We start from the raw sequence: 17522 nt of genomic DNA, 5'->3' as shown, positions 1-17522 counted from the left end.
AGTCTATATCTGGAAGGCTGAATGAGGCACAAGAGCAATAGTGTACAGAGCAATACAGATAAACAGTGATATTCTCTAAACTGACATAAACTAGAAAATGATTAACTGAGACAGCCCATCCAGGTTTCTTTCTGCAAAATAATGACAGTGCTGGGGTGGTGTCAGTTTCTAACTCCATGCTTAGTCAGTTTAAATTACTTAGGCTGTGACATAATATGCAGAAGGATCTCTTAATTACTAAATTAAATGTAAAAAATCTGCTGCTGCTTATATTGAGATTCACTACACTCTACACTGCAAGATGAAGAAGTAAAAAAGGAAGTCATTTTTACAGACTTCCAACGCTACTGTTGCATGAGAAATATACATACAGGGAAGACAAAATTGTTCAGATTTACGGTTAGAAAAAAGATTGAATGACTGTGTGATAGCCTTTCAGAGTTTCTGAACTAAAAGAAAGTCGGTAATAATACTATATAAAAGGAAAGATGAAAATGGTTTAAGATCTTTTAATAGAAAAGGACTTTTAGAAGAAACTTGTTTTGGACAGTAAGTCTCAAAGATATGTTAGAAGAAATGTAATGGAAAATCCTGTAGTTCATGAGAGGACTGAATGATACATATTATGTTAAAGAACACTTGCAGCAGCTCAAATTTTTGATCTATGATTTGAAGACAATGTGCATTTAAAAAATGTTAGCATAAAACAAACATCATCTCACATTAAAAAAAACACTGCAATGCACTCAGAATCAAAAATTTAAATTACTTATACAAACCTTTACAAGTTAGTTATACAAACCTTTACTAGCTTTATCTAAATGCTGAAAATCCTCAATAAAATTCAGAACATCCTGATAGCTTTCTTCACACACTTCTACAAGAAAATGGAGCAACGTTGTTTTTTGATCTGCTGACTTCGTGTCTTTCAGCTGGACAGGAAAAAAAAAAAAAAGTTAAAATGCTGAGAATTAGGTTGCCTCAATATTTTGATAATTAATTGATATTACTAATTGAGAATACAAAAAGGTAAGAACGAACTGTTGAACTCGAACAGCTCCCAAAGAAAAACCTAAGTAATGGACTTTTATTTCCATCCCTGCCAAAAATTCCTAAGAAAAAGATATATTAAATATATTTTTTCTCTAAATGCAATATTTGAGTTCTGTACTCAGAAGCAGTAAATATTTCTCCTTTAAAATGTAATTATTTAAGGAATATAGCAATGTTTGTGAAACTGTGAAAAGACTTACCGAAGTGAAAACAAACAAAAATTCAGAACTAAATCAGCAAATTCTAACAATAAATGATGCACATACCCACCCTGTGACGTGATTTATTATATACGAGGCTAACCATAGCTTATTATGATGTATGTGGTAAAAACTACATTCTCAACCTGTACCAAGTTCTAGTTGTTCTCAACTCTCAACAGGGCAAGTGAGTTCACAGACTTGACTGTTCAAAAACTCTGACTTCCAACATTAACTTCTGTCTGAACCATTTATACATACAAAATAATTTAAGTCTGGCCACTTAAAACTTGCATCTATTTGTGTAAAAACACTAACTGACAATAAGCAAACATTCAGTCATACATTTCTGTTGTAGCCATCTCAGCTTGAGTATTTCAAATCCACAGAGATTTTTAGAAACAGAAAATGACATTATGTGTCATTTAAAAATGACATCTCAAATCAAAGTGCTTGTTCCTTTTAAAAAATATTTCTGCATGAGTTATTCAAGGAAAGAAGTACACATACTCAGGCACATATGAAGTATGCACACACATTAAGTGGTTGCCACAGTTGCACACAGATTTGTACATCTGACTATCGGGGGAAAAAAGTCTTTAACACAGTACTAGAACTAGCACTAAAAATGTAGAAAACCCGCGTTAGTTTGTTTCAACTTCAAGATTGTTCCTTAGTTTAGTTACCATGAAAAACAAAAGTTATCAGCAATGCACAATGGCATAAGAGCAACTACAGCAACAAGGTTGAAAGAAAAAATGACCTTCCTTTCCAAAGAGAGCTCAAAACCAGACACAGAGCTATATGGTGATTACATCTGAATAATGAACTGTAGGCAAGATCGATCTCAATTGAGATATACATACACATACATAATGTTTATATTACCACAGGTTTCCCATGATCGTCAATTTCTTATAAAGAGATTTTTTCCACACTTCTCGCGCTTCCCAATATACTCACGGATCACTTAAAGTGCACTTGATTGATGTGATGTAAAAACCAGATAAGAGTATATTGTTTGCTTTTCCCATACTGTCAAATTAAAATGGAGAATCTTGGATGGTGCTTATCACTGAGGTTGACATTTCATGCTTTTCTGTTAGAAGTCAGCATTTTATTTTCAAAGATCAAAATTATCTACCTTAATAAATCTGATGAGATATATGCATCCATAATGTTTATTTTTTTCTTTCAGACAAATAGATTAATAATAATGTGAGACAGAATTTTCAAAATAAACAGAAAATGGAACACACAAAAAGCAACAACAAATATTCTAGGGTCACTGCTGTATGCAGTGTTATAAAATAAATTACTTCTACTGTACTGGGACTCTCAGTGATAAATATCTGAACTGTTGGAACACCACACGATTTTTACAATGTGACACTGTTTAAAATACATGTAATTAGCGAAAGTTAGTTTTAAAAATTAAAGCAGTGTTATAAACATGCATTTATTCTTAATTATCAGTATTTAATAAGTTATTATTAGCACACCAATATAATAACTCTCTTCTGAGAATACGCAGCAGACCTATTACAATTATTCATGATACAGGGAGAAGGCACGATAGGGGATTATCTTCTGCAAAGCGGATAGTTCATATAGCTCTCTATGCATAGCTGGAGAAGAGAATGAAGAACAGCAGATAAATCACCTATTCCACAAATATTACAGAAACCAATAGCTTTGAAGGACAGAAGTGACTCTGAATTTCTCAAGTTTTGTGAACCCCTACTGAAAAGTGCAGTGCAATCTACCAAGCAGCCTGCAATTTGCAGCTTTCTAGTTTTTGGGCCAAGGAGTATAGGTTTGGGTGGGGTCCTCTTTGAGGTTTTAATAATATGTATATATATATTTTTTAACAGTTGAGCCAGTTTATTATTCTCAGAACAGAGGAGATTGTGTGTTAACCAAGACACAACACATAATTCAGAAAAATCCAAAAAAAATCACATACATACTTTTACCTCTGTATTTCCAGACAAAGTGATCTAAGACACAGTTTCATAACCAGTGAAGGCTTGGCACTCACGGACTTCCTAAATGAGGCCACAATTGGATGAGGTGAATTAGGAATTGGTGACTAGTACCCTGATACACATTGGACTGGATAGTCCAGGGTTAACTCTAAAACCCAGCTGCTCAACAGTGAGGCTTACTAAATAAGCACAATGAAGCAAGCAAGACAGATTGTGATAGAAATTGGATCTTGAATTCTCTATCAAATGTGCTGATATTTTGGAATATTGCCATGTATCATGAAGGAAGAAAACTCTTGCTGATTAACTGAATACCTTGTAGTATTGTAGTATTTCAGGATTTGTCTGACATGATACTACAATATAGCATTCTCAGGTGATACTGGTAGTATTACTTCACTGCAAGAGGTCGGATGGTAAATGCAGACTCACAATGATTCTCTTTCTGGGAATGTCACTTTTCAAAACGGCAAGTCTTTGGCTATATCCAATGGAACAGGTCTGAAATCCTACAGATTATCTCTATGGTGGTCATAGTCTCTGCTCTGCCTGCGCCATCAAAACCTGTAATAGTTGGTCTTTTTTTACTAAGTCAATACACTCATCTTCAACTGCCACTGTGGAGGCACTATCCCCCCAACACCCCAAAGAAGTTTTTAAGCAGCATAGTCTGGCATTTACAAACTATCAATTTGAAGTGATGACAAATCAAATATATATGAAATCTTTGTGATTTAAACTTTACTTTTTTACTTGTAGATTCCTTATATAAATTAAACACATTGAATACCATCATATATGCTTATGCATAATTAATGAAGTGCTGAAAGTCACAAAACAGATGTTTCCAATCATATGACATGATACAACGACAAAGTTATGCTGTACTAAGCATTCTGATCATGAGGAGCAAATGACCTTTTTCTGTAGTAACTTAAACCTTGATACCTACTTAATCCATAGACTATTAGTAGCAACGTGTATTTTTTCTGAGCAGAAGGTTAGATGGCTACTGATGTCCCTTCCAACTTGAATTATTCCATGATTCTAAGAAACCCACATGCAGTTCCCAGCTAGTTAACTAAATACTGTAATCAAATTATTATTTATTTCAACTCTTAATTTGGCCTCATAGAGATTCATTGAGAATCATTATTATACCTGGATTTCAAAAGCTTTCCACAATCTTGTTCACTATCAACTTCTTAACCATCTTTGCAGCTACAAAGCTTTCTTAAATCTTTAACCAAGCTTCTTTTGGTACTAGCAAAGCCAATTATTCCATCATTACCTTAACTATATAGAAACCAAGTGTGCAGATGCCTTCTTTATGATAAATTAATAACAAAAGGACACTTGTGTCCTCCTCACGTTACTCTCTTTTCTTTTCTAAATTAAATACGCCTACATGTTATTTTTTTTCTACATTTAGAACTATTATATGTTACTATCCCCTAGATTCTTACTAGTCAGTCTATATATTTTCTACAGCAACACAGTCAAGACTTCATCAAAACCTTATCTGTATCAAGAAAGCTGTAGACAGTTGCCTTCTTTATAATACACAGAAGGTGCACTAAAACAGATTTTTCTCCCCTCCAACAGAATGTTGTAGCCTCCTGTAAAACTAAATAACCAAGAAGCTTGCAAATCTAACAAACTATGATATCCTAGTTTGTCAAATGCGTTTTATACCAGAGCACTGAAGGATAAGCCAGGACCTAAAGCCCATTTTCTGGAATCCTGTATAGCCATTCATTCCTTACTTTCATTATCTGTGCACATCAGTTCCCTTTCCTATGTGGAGTAGTTCAAACACAGTTTTCATCTTCCACATCTTAAATTATTTCTCCGAGATCATTTTTGAATCCTGATCTGCAAAGTGCTTGTAACAACTATCTTCATACTGTTTTCATAAGTATATTTCTCTCTAAGTTATTGCGTGCATTAAAAATACAGAGAATATAATTGGACCTAGGATAGATTCTCATAAAGATCATACCTAAGAAGTAAATGCACCTAATTGGAGAGAGAACCTTTAGTATCTGCCTTTCAAATACATTTCACAACAAATTGTACCTTTAACTCAATAATTTAATCTGCACTGTATTTCTCTAGGTGGTTGATGAATGCTTAAATGTTTACTTTAGACTAGGGAAGGAATGTAACTTATTCTCTATGAATATTCAAGATACAGGTATTGCACTGAACACTTAAGGACCATAATGAAAGAATTCTGAAACATGGCAGAGTCAGGCTGATTAAAGAATGTGTTAGTTAACATAAAAGTACTGCATTTTCTCCATCATGTAGAAAGACAAAGAAGCTGAGAGAAGATAAAAAGTACATACTAGCTTCCAAATAAGTTATTTTTTTATTAAAAAAAAAAAAAAAAATTACATACACCCTGTGCAGATTTTGCAGTGACCAGAGGGCACAGGGAAAAAAAATTAAGTAGAAGGCAATTAGGCTTAGAATTGTTTATAAATTAATACTCAGGGAAATACAGATGTCTTCTTGCATATATGTTAAATTTTCACTCTTTCAACTTCTATATAAGAAACATAGGGGACTGATGAAACTAAGCAACAACAAAAGAAAATCAGATAAGGAAAAAATATAAGAAAACATAACTGTATCAAAATATATATATATATGACAGATTTAAAAGTGTTCACATCTGTAAGACTACAATGCTACCAAGATCACATTGATATGGTCCTTCCTTAACTAATTTATTTATTGCTTTATTATTATTATTTCTTCAGTATGGAATCTTCTAAAAGTTTAAATGCAATCCAGTCTCAAGATGATTGTACACAGATAAACTCTGTCTTGTTCAAATTATCAACTAATGTTAAGAATTATGAAGAAAAAAAATGAAAACAAAGAATCAACTGCAGGGAAAACATCAAAACAAGGTATTTAAGTAGTGCAATAAAAACAAATGAAGAAGTGAATGCAATACTCAACCTGGACATTTCAAAACTCACTTTACATAGGGAGCTGAGATTATATCCAAAGGTCTGTGCATTCCGAGAACCTGCATTCATGTAGTTTCCCATTAATAATACTAGTTCCAGCAGCTTGCTAAAGCTTTTACTCTTTTTTATCTCTTCACAGGCAGCACTGACAGCCATGATGTCAGGTTTGATGTTGTTCACCTGCTCTTCAAACTGGAGCTTAAAAAGAATAGCACTGAGCCGTGGCCGTAGTCTCTTCACGTTGCTCATCTGATTGAAAAGAAAATAGGAGATTTCCTTTAAAATTCATGCTACAGTTTGGCACTGTACAAATGCATACAATCTGAAATGATTTATTGGTGTGACAGGCTTGAAGAAGCAATATATCTGCTATAACTGATAGCAAATGAACGAATGAATGAGAGACACTTGGGTAAGCAACTTGAAATCCCATCTTGTGGTTAATGTGAACTGCCCCCATCCTTTCCCAATAACTAGTATGTGTAAGCAATAAACGATAAAGTGTCATCATATATCACATCTGTCAACTCATATACCAAATCCTATAAAACTAATCCAAGTTTATGACCCAGTAGTTGCAAAGTAATAAAAGTAGTTCACAAATTCTGTATAACTCAGGATGTACCCAAACAAGGCAAATCTCATTTTCTGGTGCAAATATTTAAAAGCTGATTTCAATAACAGCTTACTCTAAACTTGCAGAAAAATAAGTTTTGAAAAATCTCAGCTATAAAACACTAATATAACATGCATTATTATGTGCCAGTATTCATATCCAACTATAGCCCTGTACCTTATACAGTTAATTAGGTAAAGCAGAAGAATGCTCCTAGGAAAACAGTAACTCCTGCAGATCATATGCAAAAGACTTGACTTTCTCTATGCTTTTCTGGTCAGGGATTTTCAACAGAAGTTTCAGTCTTCCCATATGAGTTAGGTCCCTGAATTCCCACCCCAGAGATACTATGCACATTAGTTCCTGCATCTAAACAAGACTGCAAATGGTATTACTTCTTTAAATCAAGGAACACGGAATGCATTCAATAAATTAACTTCCTCCATCTCCCAAGCCTACAGAGTACTACTTATCCATCCAACTCTATCATAGAAATATTCACACATTTTTTAGGTTTGGAATCACATATGATCCCAGAAGCTTTCTGTTTTCCCTTTTCTCACCATCAGGCATTATTTGTTCCTTGCTTTTTCCTTCCTGCACAGCAGAATCATGTTTTGATTCCCTGCTCTTTGGTTCTGTTTGCAAATGAGAAACACTAGTCTCAAGATCCTCCATGAGTATCTTCCCCCTTTCTTCCCTGTTTTCCCACCAATTCAATGAGTCCTGTAAGACCTTCCCCATACTACCTTCTCAAGGCAAAGCTGAAGCCAGTTATGCCCTGACAAGTCCTGAAATCCTAACCTAGTACATTATGTACTGTTTTATTTTCTGAATAAAAAACATATTATGGTTACCAGCTATTAGTACTTCTCAAAGCAACAAAAGAAGCGATAACGTTGGCACTTCTACAAAGGAATGGATTTCATGTAGAGTGGCCTTAAAAGCTTGCCTTTAAATTGGAAAAATCCCCCTCCAAACCATAGCAATATTTAAGGATTTACGGAACATTTTTTCAACCCATATATAGTATATCAATGTGAAAATAGCTGTGACAGTACAACATTCACAAGTTGTTTGGTGCTGATCATCCCACGGTAGACTCAGTGAAAAGGATAATGACTATACTCTTTATCCATCTCAGTGTCAAGTCAAAACAAACACAAATCTAAGCTATCCTAAGCTGATACTGAGGACTGCCTAATCCAATGAATGTAACATAGAAGCAAAAGAGAATGTAATTTACAGCCCATTCTATTGGTTTCTCTGTGACAGTAGTACAAAAAAATCAGGTAGAGTTAGTATTTTATACTACTAGAGCCATGCCTGCAATGCTTGCATGGCAATGCAACCATCTGATCATGGTTCTATTGAAGTAAACATAAACATTTGCATTTTGGTTCAGATAAGAAAGTTTGAAGTAAAATAAGGATTCTTTTTAACTTGAAAACCACCAATCTACACTGAAATTATTCAGAATTTTAGTATTTTTCCCTACTCAGGATGCAACAGAGATGACCGTTAATATCAAACCACTGGAACTAACAGAATAAAGGTACAATGATTTTAAATGGTACCAAACTAAGGGTACTAGAGAACAGCAGATGATGCATGATTTATTGACTCTTGGCTTCTCAGCCAGGCAGGTTCCTGAAACTGAAATAATCAGATACTTTACATCACAAGATGTGTTGCACAAATGTGAACAAACACAGATGCATGAAAGATGCAAAGTTTTCATCAGAATGAGGTGAATAGATCAAGTTCTGTACATGTCTTAAAGATGGAAGCAGAAATGCATAATCAGAAAAAAAAAAAAAAAGCATCAGAGGCATATCAGAAACACAACAGAAGTGCCATTCCGCTATTATTATTACACACTCTGAAATTCATAGTTCATGTACAATGCAAGTCCTTGGTACTATTTGTTTACCTGTTTGCTAAGTCAGTAATTAGGAAGGGAGGAGATGGGGAGTTCCTTTATCAGTCTACGGCTTTCTTTGTGAAATGTTCTACAGATCTATTCAAACAGTGAAATCCATACACCTTATCACAAAAGATGCTAAAAATTTAACTCTGGTAATGTTGAGAAGCTTACATTCATCCCCTGATTTTTTTTTATACTCAACATCAAGTACCTAAATCTACTTATGTACCTATAGCAGAATCCTGAAATCAGACAATAAAATAACTAAAGAGGGATGTTGGGGTAGAAAGTTAAAGGACAAGTGGACAGCACGTAAGAGAACACACTGTAGGGGTAATGAATTATTCAATTTTCAAGTAATAGTCCACAGGAATATTATCACTATGCATTACCGCAAATGGGAATTGACAGCTGACTTGAGCTACCTGGTAGTAGCTCCCAGAGTCCTTTATCCAACAGCAAAGAGAGGCTTTTCTCTCAATTACAGCATCATTCAAAAGGCACCTGCAATAGTGTGCCATCTGGTAGAGCGTGTACCTTCACTGTCTGCTTTGTTGATGTCAAGTAAAGGAACATGTCTCACAACTTACACTGACATTACATTTTCATCACTGAACATGGTTTGTTCTTAACCCAAGCTTGTAGAGAAAAATACTGCAAGGGTTCCAGTTTCACAATATAATTTTCTTAAAGGATCGACAGTCCTGAAGTTGTCAGAGCATCTGAAAGCATTCCCATCCAAAAAGTAAAATACCAGGTACAGACAGTATGACTAAAACATAAGATGGAAAGATATCCCCTACAGAAAACATATAGTTGCCCTCACTGTGTGTGTAGCACTGGTGAACTCTACAGAGCACACAGGTAAAAGTGTGAATTTTTAACACTTTAGATTCAGGCACTCGAAGAGCAGAAAAATATATCAAGGAAGGAAAAACTGAGACCTTAAAAAGGCCTATCATCAACTTTTTAGAGAAGAAAAAAGAACACCCTGCTCAATTTGAAAAAGGTAGTCAACATGTCTGGTATCTTTGTGAAGACACAGAGCATTCTGGAATGGACCAAACAAGCGTATGGAAAGATAACACCATAATGGAACAGCACTTTTGTTGATTTTTTTTTCATGGCTTTGTGAAAATAGCACACCTTCCTTCAACTTTGAGACACTTTTTTCCCAAATAAATAATAATTAGTAGCTTAAAATTGTTTAGAAGAAACCAGAAAATCTCCATGTTTACAATGTGGTTATGTGTACAAGCAACCAGTTGAGTCAATGACTTTTCAGCCATTCTTGCATTGATAGAGGGCACATCCTGCTACTCCATTTCCCTAGTTTGAATTATAAACACCTTGAATTTGCACCACTGTCTCAGTTGCTTCCAATGCAATATTTTCTTAGAGGATATTCACAGCAGACGAGAAAGGAGCATACTGTATATGACACAGGGACAACACCTATCAATTGCCTCCTAGCTACACATGGATAGCCCTTCTCATCTTGAAGATGACAGTGCACTGCTGCACAGTGCAGAAAATGCCTGGTATTGTTTTTGATGGCATTATGTTCAAAAAAGATGAACCAGTAAGGCCAGCCTGAGGATCTCAGAAGAGAGGACCCTCCTTTTGAATGTTCCAGAGGTCACTGGTCCTACAAAATAAAACCAAATCGCCAGTAGGAGCTGTAACAGCTGTTGAAACAAGCTGACATAACAGACTGCTATACACTGCAATAGGCTTCATGCTGAAATTCAAAGATAGGTATGTTCCATTCTGAGAAGAAATGTTTTTTTTGTTGTTGGTGGTGGTGGGTTTTTTTCTTTGTTTTTGTTTTTTATCTTATCCAAAAATACAGTTATAGCATGCATCCATTATCCAGGTTAAAAAAGAGTTGTTGTTCAACCTGGACATAGAAAGGCTTTTTCGTTTGCTTGTAGGATGAGGCAGGTGGATGGAACTATCAAACACGCAGATTTACTGACATCTTGATCAGACACTTGAAAAGCACAGACAGCTTTTGTTTCTCAGAGTTAAGACAATGGTATTTTCCTAAAAAGGTATCATCTAAGAATAAGAGGGTCTAAATCTCCCAAATTCTTCTATCTGTAGCAGATGTAGCAGCCGTCAGAAAAGCTATTTTCATTAAAAGGTACATATGGAGCAGATGCAACCAGACTGAAAAGGTTTCCTCATGGGAAACCAAGTCAGAGTTTGACATAGGAAAAGTCCTCTACAAAACCTCTAATTCAGCCAGATGGCAAAAATAAATAAATTTATAGCAGAAGTCAAGGGCAGAAGTCATTGAGAAATTTAAACAAAAATAATACAATATCAAACCACACGGAGAAGAGTCTTGAAAAGTAAAAGAGATCTGGCTGTATTCTAGACAGAAAAATCTTATCAGCTTAGTTCTAAAGGAGTCCTTCATTTTATTTCTGGCTGCTACCAGAAATCCACATCCTAATGCTATTACTTTGAGTGTCCCAACATACAGGCTATGAAGATACAGGTAGATGATCAAAGTCAGTGTGGGAATGTCTAAAAATGATGACAGCAGTCTTAGTATTCTCCACCAGGTTGAACCACCATACTTACTCCAACTGAAAAGTAGCATTTGACAATATGTAATTATTTAAGCAGTACAGAGTGATAACAGACAACATCAGCTGCTGATTATGATGTCTTTGATGTGATAGACATGACACATTGCAAAAAAAGCTCAGATCTCTAACACATTCATATTTAGTACAGTCTTCTGTACTGACCCCACAAGGCGTCTAAGTTAATTTCCTAATCAGGAAGATGTGTGTCTACGATGATGACAACAGTGGTAAGGAAACAGCATTCTGCTGTAGATCTTCTGTAGTCTTGTCAACAGAGAATTCAAAAATGACTGTGGAATTTTTATCCATATGGTTACTTAGTGCATTTGGAACCACAGGTAATCCATGGCAAAAACAGTCTGACATGAAACACAGCATAAGTGAATGTTCTAATGCTCATATATCTTGGAAAATGTTCCCCAATTCTACAAAATGATAACAGAGGGAATAAGTACTAAAGGACTTGGGATCCATTGCAGCTCCTTTGAGCTCTACAGTCTGAAGCTAGAATAAGTGAAATATCTGTATAGTTGTTTCAAGCTCCAGAGATCTAAGATACTGTCTAGCCTCAAGATTCTTTTAGCACAGCTGCCCTACACTAGCCAATCTTTTGGATGCATCAACTTAATGTAAACGACTGACTTCCCAAACAATACTTGAGGTTGTTGAGAGATCATGTATTGATCAAGGTCCTTACTCAGAAGAGCATTTCTTAAGATGTTCAAATCCCCCCACAAAAATTATCTTCAAAAGGATTGTTGGTATTTTTAGTGAAGCAAGTCTGTGCTACCAACACAAACTCAAATTTTCTGAAAGCCCAACAAAGCTCCATTCGTATCTGGCACCAAGGTTTAGGTGCTTTAGAAGTCTTCTGCACTGATAAAATGGGGAACAGTCTCTATAGCAAGACATTAACTATCAAAACTATTGTTGTTGGAAGAGACTTTGAACAAAGACAGGAAGGATGTGCTGAAAAGTAGTAAGGAATGTTTTAACAAGTGGCAAGAGCCACCTGCATGGCATGGTTCCAAACTGAGTGGAAATTGTGCAGTCTACTCCTAAGACTAAGAGAGTGAAAATAAAATCATAAGGAAGTTTGTCTTCCCCTGTGTACCCTTAACCTTGAAGCATTACCTTTTAAGACACAAGGGAAGAAAGTCTGCTTTGGTTGTATCTCTTCTTGATTCTCTTTCATGATCACTTAAGGCATGGCAATAAAAAGGACAAAAACAGATAGTAGAATCCACATTAAATTTAGTTGCCCCATGCAAGTCTTCTTTCAGGTGTAAAGAAATTGCTATTAATCTTAGAATCTTTCAGGAAAAAAAGCTACCTCAGATTTAATTTCAACTGTAATTTACATTTCTTGGTCAAGTCAAAATGTCCCAAAATGGACCCAAGATTCCAGTCAAATTTCTTCAAAAAATAAATCTTTTGAAAGAATTTTTCTTTCATAAGAAATCTTACAGAAAAAAATGCTCTGTTTGATTTTAGGAAACTGCAACCCAAAGTTGTATATTGTCAAACTACTACAATATACTCCACAAGGTTGCTGCTATATGGGTAAAAGAAAATCCAAACAGTCTACCAACACATGATAGTTTTACAGTTACATGGAGTCATAATGAAACACTAACACCTGACAAAGCTTCTTAAGTGAAAACAATATGGCACCAATTTTCATCAGTAATGCTGTGTGAACTGAACCGAGTTTTCACAGAGATCGCATCAAAGCAGATTCAAGACAAGCTCTTGAGACATTCAGATGAACCTGCAATGTGAATCATTGATTGGCTGGAGGCAAAAAATGAGGACCCTCAGATAGACAAACAGAAATTAACATAATTAAAATGTTTCACAGCACTGATGCGCCTCACTACTTTAGGATTTTGAACAAACTGAAATGGTGTTAGGTATGGCACTAAGTATGGTTGTGCCCAAGCATCAAGTATTAGGAACACCTCCTCAGATATAGTAAGATATTTCCCAGACACCACTGAAAGACATTAACACACTCTGAGTTATCCTCAATGTGAACATACAGGTGAAATCACCAGCTGAATATGGAATTGATCATTTTAAGTGTTTGCTGAATTATTTAAGACAAACTAGCCTTCATCAGGCCTCACTCTAATCTTCAATTTACTCTAGTGAAATCTTCTCTTTTGGTATGAACTCATTAAAAACACATCCATCAGTGAACAAGCTGTGAAGCCACATGAGGATAGCTTGCCAAATTCTATTCAGGTTAGCTGTCATGTACATCACAAGGTCCAGACATTAATTATTTCTGAAACAATATTTCATAATTCCCTCAATTTTATCTTTGAGTAAATAAAAGTGATCAAGTAAAAGACTGTTTCTTTTTCTCACTCCCGAAGTATATGTGAACATATTTTCAAATATCTTAAGTTTTAAGATAAACTTAAGTAGGAGCTATCATACATGGCACTCGAGACACTATCCTCAAGCATGCAATTGCTAATATAGTTGCCTGCACCCAAAATCAAGGGTCCACTAAAAGCATCCTAACAAGTATTATAAACTTTTTACATCAAATCTGTTTATAAATAATATCAAAATTATGATTTTTGAAAGGGAATTACATTTATGGATTTAAAACCACAGTAATAAATATTTTCAGGACTATTTTCTGCCACTAAGGATCACAGGCACTGAAGAGTTCGCATGCCTACTGCTGGATTCAGCTCCCTCCGCACCGCACAACCAGATGAGAACTACTATTAGGAACAGTTTGTGGTGCAACAAGTTGCTAATATAAGTTGGCATGGATAGGCTGTAAGCATCGTTCTGTGGACAAGAGAGTGGGGAGAAGTGGATGTGCGCCACTGACAGGGAGCTATCGTTACAGCACATTTTTAGCTGGAGCAACAAGAAGGCTTAACTTACCATGACAACCTACAACTCTTTAGAGAGTCAATTATATTTTGAGTATTCTGGTACTCATTTATATAAACTGAATCCAAAAATGACCTAGGGATGGTGAGAGCAACGATCTGGAGCCACGTGACATGGGACGAAACATGGCCGTGTCCCTCTGCACTTCCGAAAGTGCTCTGAGATGCCAGGTCCGAGCGGTGCAGACATGCCTGTGAGACACTCAGGTTATCAATGGCTGGAACCAACATGCTTGTACCCAACTTCTCTGTTATGTTCTGCTCTGTCCTCCCTGTGATGAAAGCAGGAGGATGTGCTTTGTAACCATTAAAACTTGTCTTAATAAACCAATCTGCCTCTCTCTTACCAATTTAAGTCTTAAATTATCTAACCGGATACTCAGATTATGAGATCTGGCTCATGCTCACTCCCAGACTATGCCCAGGAATTGTTTGGGAAAGGTTAATTCTGCACAGGCCAAAAGGATGTCTATTCTATGCCTACAGTTAACATCTATTCTACCAAATTAGCACTACAGACAATTAAGGTTCAATGTTCAAAAGCATTCTCTGGTGCTGTTCAGTTGATTACTATAGTCAAAGCCTTAAAATGTCATCTAGTAATTTATCATCCCCACAACTGCTAAAAACAGCCTTCTAAAGCATCTTATATCCCACTGTTTTCAGAACACAGAATAATATTTAAAACCAATATAAAAAATGAGAAGTGAACATGGTTTTGGTCACTATTATTTCCAGAATGATTTTAGTACAAAAAAAAAGGAAAGACCACCAAGGACATTAAGGACTGCATATTCAAAACAACACATGGATCAATAAAAGGAATAAAGGAGTTCATGACCTCATAAAAAACTGTACAAGCTAGATGGATTCTCTGAATCATCACCATCAACAAGCTATTTTAATCAACCATTATTTTGCTTCCTCTCAAATAAAAATATATTGCAGAGTAAGAAAAAAAAACATCCATCCAACATTTGCCTCAAGTATTTTCAGCATTAATCTGCAATGCAGATAAATTCATTAAATCTTTCCTACCAACTCTTTAACATTAATCTCCTATAAAACAAAAAAATGTTACCCGTTTAAGCTGAGTTTTCAGATGGCTTGTTTGGTTAAGGGAGAGATCAGATAATGATACTATGCACCTAGGATATATGACAAATCTCAGTTATAGCCTAGCTCTAAGTGTTAATTTTCATTAGAAAGGTGTTCCTAAAACAAGTATTTAAGTAGTAATATCACACTAATTGTAATGCTTATATGCCAGAATCTATACAAAACAGCACTGTGTTTGGACATTTTAGTCAATAAATATACAAAATAAACAGGAAACAAACTTTGGAGGTCACTCACTGCATTCAGCCTTCCTATGGGAGAATCAGCTTTGCCAACAAGTGTATTAGCTTTGTCTGCTCAAAGAGATGGCTGATTACAAAGACTCCATAATCTCCCTAGTCAATCATTTATATTGTTTTATTATTCCCGCTATCAGAAAAATCTTCCTATTGTCTAAACTGTATATCTTTTGTCAAAAATGTAAACCTACAGCATACTGCTGTAACAACTATCAGTATTCAGGACATATTATTCCCTTTCTTTTTCCAGGTTTCCTACACATATTTCAAGAGAACACCCTGCCTTGGGTCTTAAGTTTAAAAACTTAAGCAGTATTTCTTCGTATTGATAATTTCTGCAACTATTAACATTAGCCATCTCTGAAGTCCAAGTCCATGCTTTGGTTCACATCTCTATAACTAATGTACAAAACATCCCCAAACTGGCTGTAATACTTTAGCTGAGGCTTCAGCAGTGGTGAACAGAAGGAAATTCACATCTTTACAGGCCATACTCCTGCTTCTGCAGTTTAGTTTTAGGTATGCCTATTCGTTGCAATGAGCACAGAACTGAATCATGTCTGACTTCTGATCCATTACAATCCATTATGCTTTATTAGAATTGCACCCATAACTATATATTTTAACTCTACAATTACTGCAATCAAATTTTGAGTCACTGATGTTCCTGAAATATCTTTCACTGCCATTAAGCAACTTATACTTGTCAAAAACTCATTGAGAAGGAGGTTCCCAGCAAAAACAGTAAGTTATTCAAGGGTCAATCACAAAAGAGCAACATAACAAGAGAATAGTTATTGTAATCAAGATTACGATGCACTGTGCCTAAATATGAAGCTCAAAGTTAACTTTGACCACTGGGAATGCGGCACTGCCATGAAGCAAGAAAAAAAAGAAAACAACCACCACAACCCTTCCATATCTAAGACAAGCAATTTGAGGGTATGGAAGGCTGGCTTCCAACACAAAGAATGCTTATTCCATCCTCCAACTGTTTGAAATGTAAATTATGTCAATGTATCCAAAATGCTTAAATTTATATTTATCCTTCCTTCATTCTTCCAAACATGATCATTTACTCCATAATTAAAGAAGAGAGTTGTCAGTGAACAAGTTCTTTTTCAAATGCACAGTCCTTACTGAACAAATTTATAGAAGTGAGTAAAAAGAGTTCAACAACATCTTTTTCTCAGTGCCATTTCCTGTCTACAGGATAGACATTCACCAAAGCTCCTTTACTCTAGCTACATAATTATGCCAATATTAATTCCTCCTATTGCACAGTTCTTTAACAGAAATATTGAGGTTGGTACAAAACGAAATGTGCACATGTAAGCAGCAAAAAACGGAGGCACAAAAATATCAATAGAAGGACCTGCACTTCTTTTCAGGACACCATTCCCAGCAGTAAAACTGAGGAATTCTTTTTTTTTTCATGTCACAACCAGAAGATCTACACTCCAATACGAGCACGGCACATATGAGGCATCAGAAGACCCTGCATAGTAGCACCTAGGGAACAGCAACAGGGCTGCATAATATCACATTAATTACTCCTTTTCTTTCTAGCTGCTGTGGTTTAACCTGGCAAGCATAGCTAAGCACTCACACCCTCCACTCCCATGTGGGATGGGGGAGAGAACTGATGAAAAAAACAGATAAAATGCTTGTTGGCTGAGATAAAGACAGTTTAATAGGACAGGAAAGGAATGGATGTTAATGCTAAAAGAAAATACAAAGCAAGCGATGTACAACATATGCCCAGCCAGACCCCAAGCAGCAGACCCCATGCACACCCTGGCCAGCCACCCCATATTTATTGCCCCACATGACATCACATGGTGTGGGATATCCCTTTGACCAGTTGGGGTCAGCTGT

At 35.8% G+C, this 17522-nt stretch overlaps 1 protein-coding gene across 4 annotated transcripts in view; it reads right to left on the bottom strand.

Moving 5' to 3' along the window:
* The window catches only part of DIAPH3 (diaphanous related formin 3), a 242005-nt gene that overhangs the window by 109677 nt on the left and 114806 nt on the right, over window positions 1–17522 (bottom strand). For all 4 annotated transcript variants that reach the window (XM_035321732.1, XM_035321706.1, XM_035321713.1 and 1 more), the window contains 2 exons: window positions 6235–6474; window positions 803–932 (listed from right to left, as the gene is read on the bottom strand). In XM_035321732.1, coding sequence (XP_035177623.1) covers window positions 803–932; window positions 6235–6474 — 370 coding nt within the window. The remainder of the gene's footprint in view (window positions 1–802; window positions 933–6234; window positions 6475–17522) is intronic.

Source organism: Oxyura jamaicensis, chromosome 1 (genome assembly GCF_011077185.1).
Source record: "Oxyura jamaicensis isolate SHBP4307 breed ruddy duck chromosome 1, BPBGC_Ojam_1.0, whole genome shotgun sequence".
In the NCBI taxonomy this organism is placed as follows: Eukaryota; Metazoa; Chordata; class Aves; order Anseriformes; family Anatidae; genus Oxyura; species Oxyura jamaicensis.
This window is presented reverse-complemented; position numbering and strand designations above follow the sequence as displayed.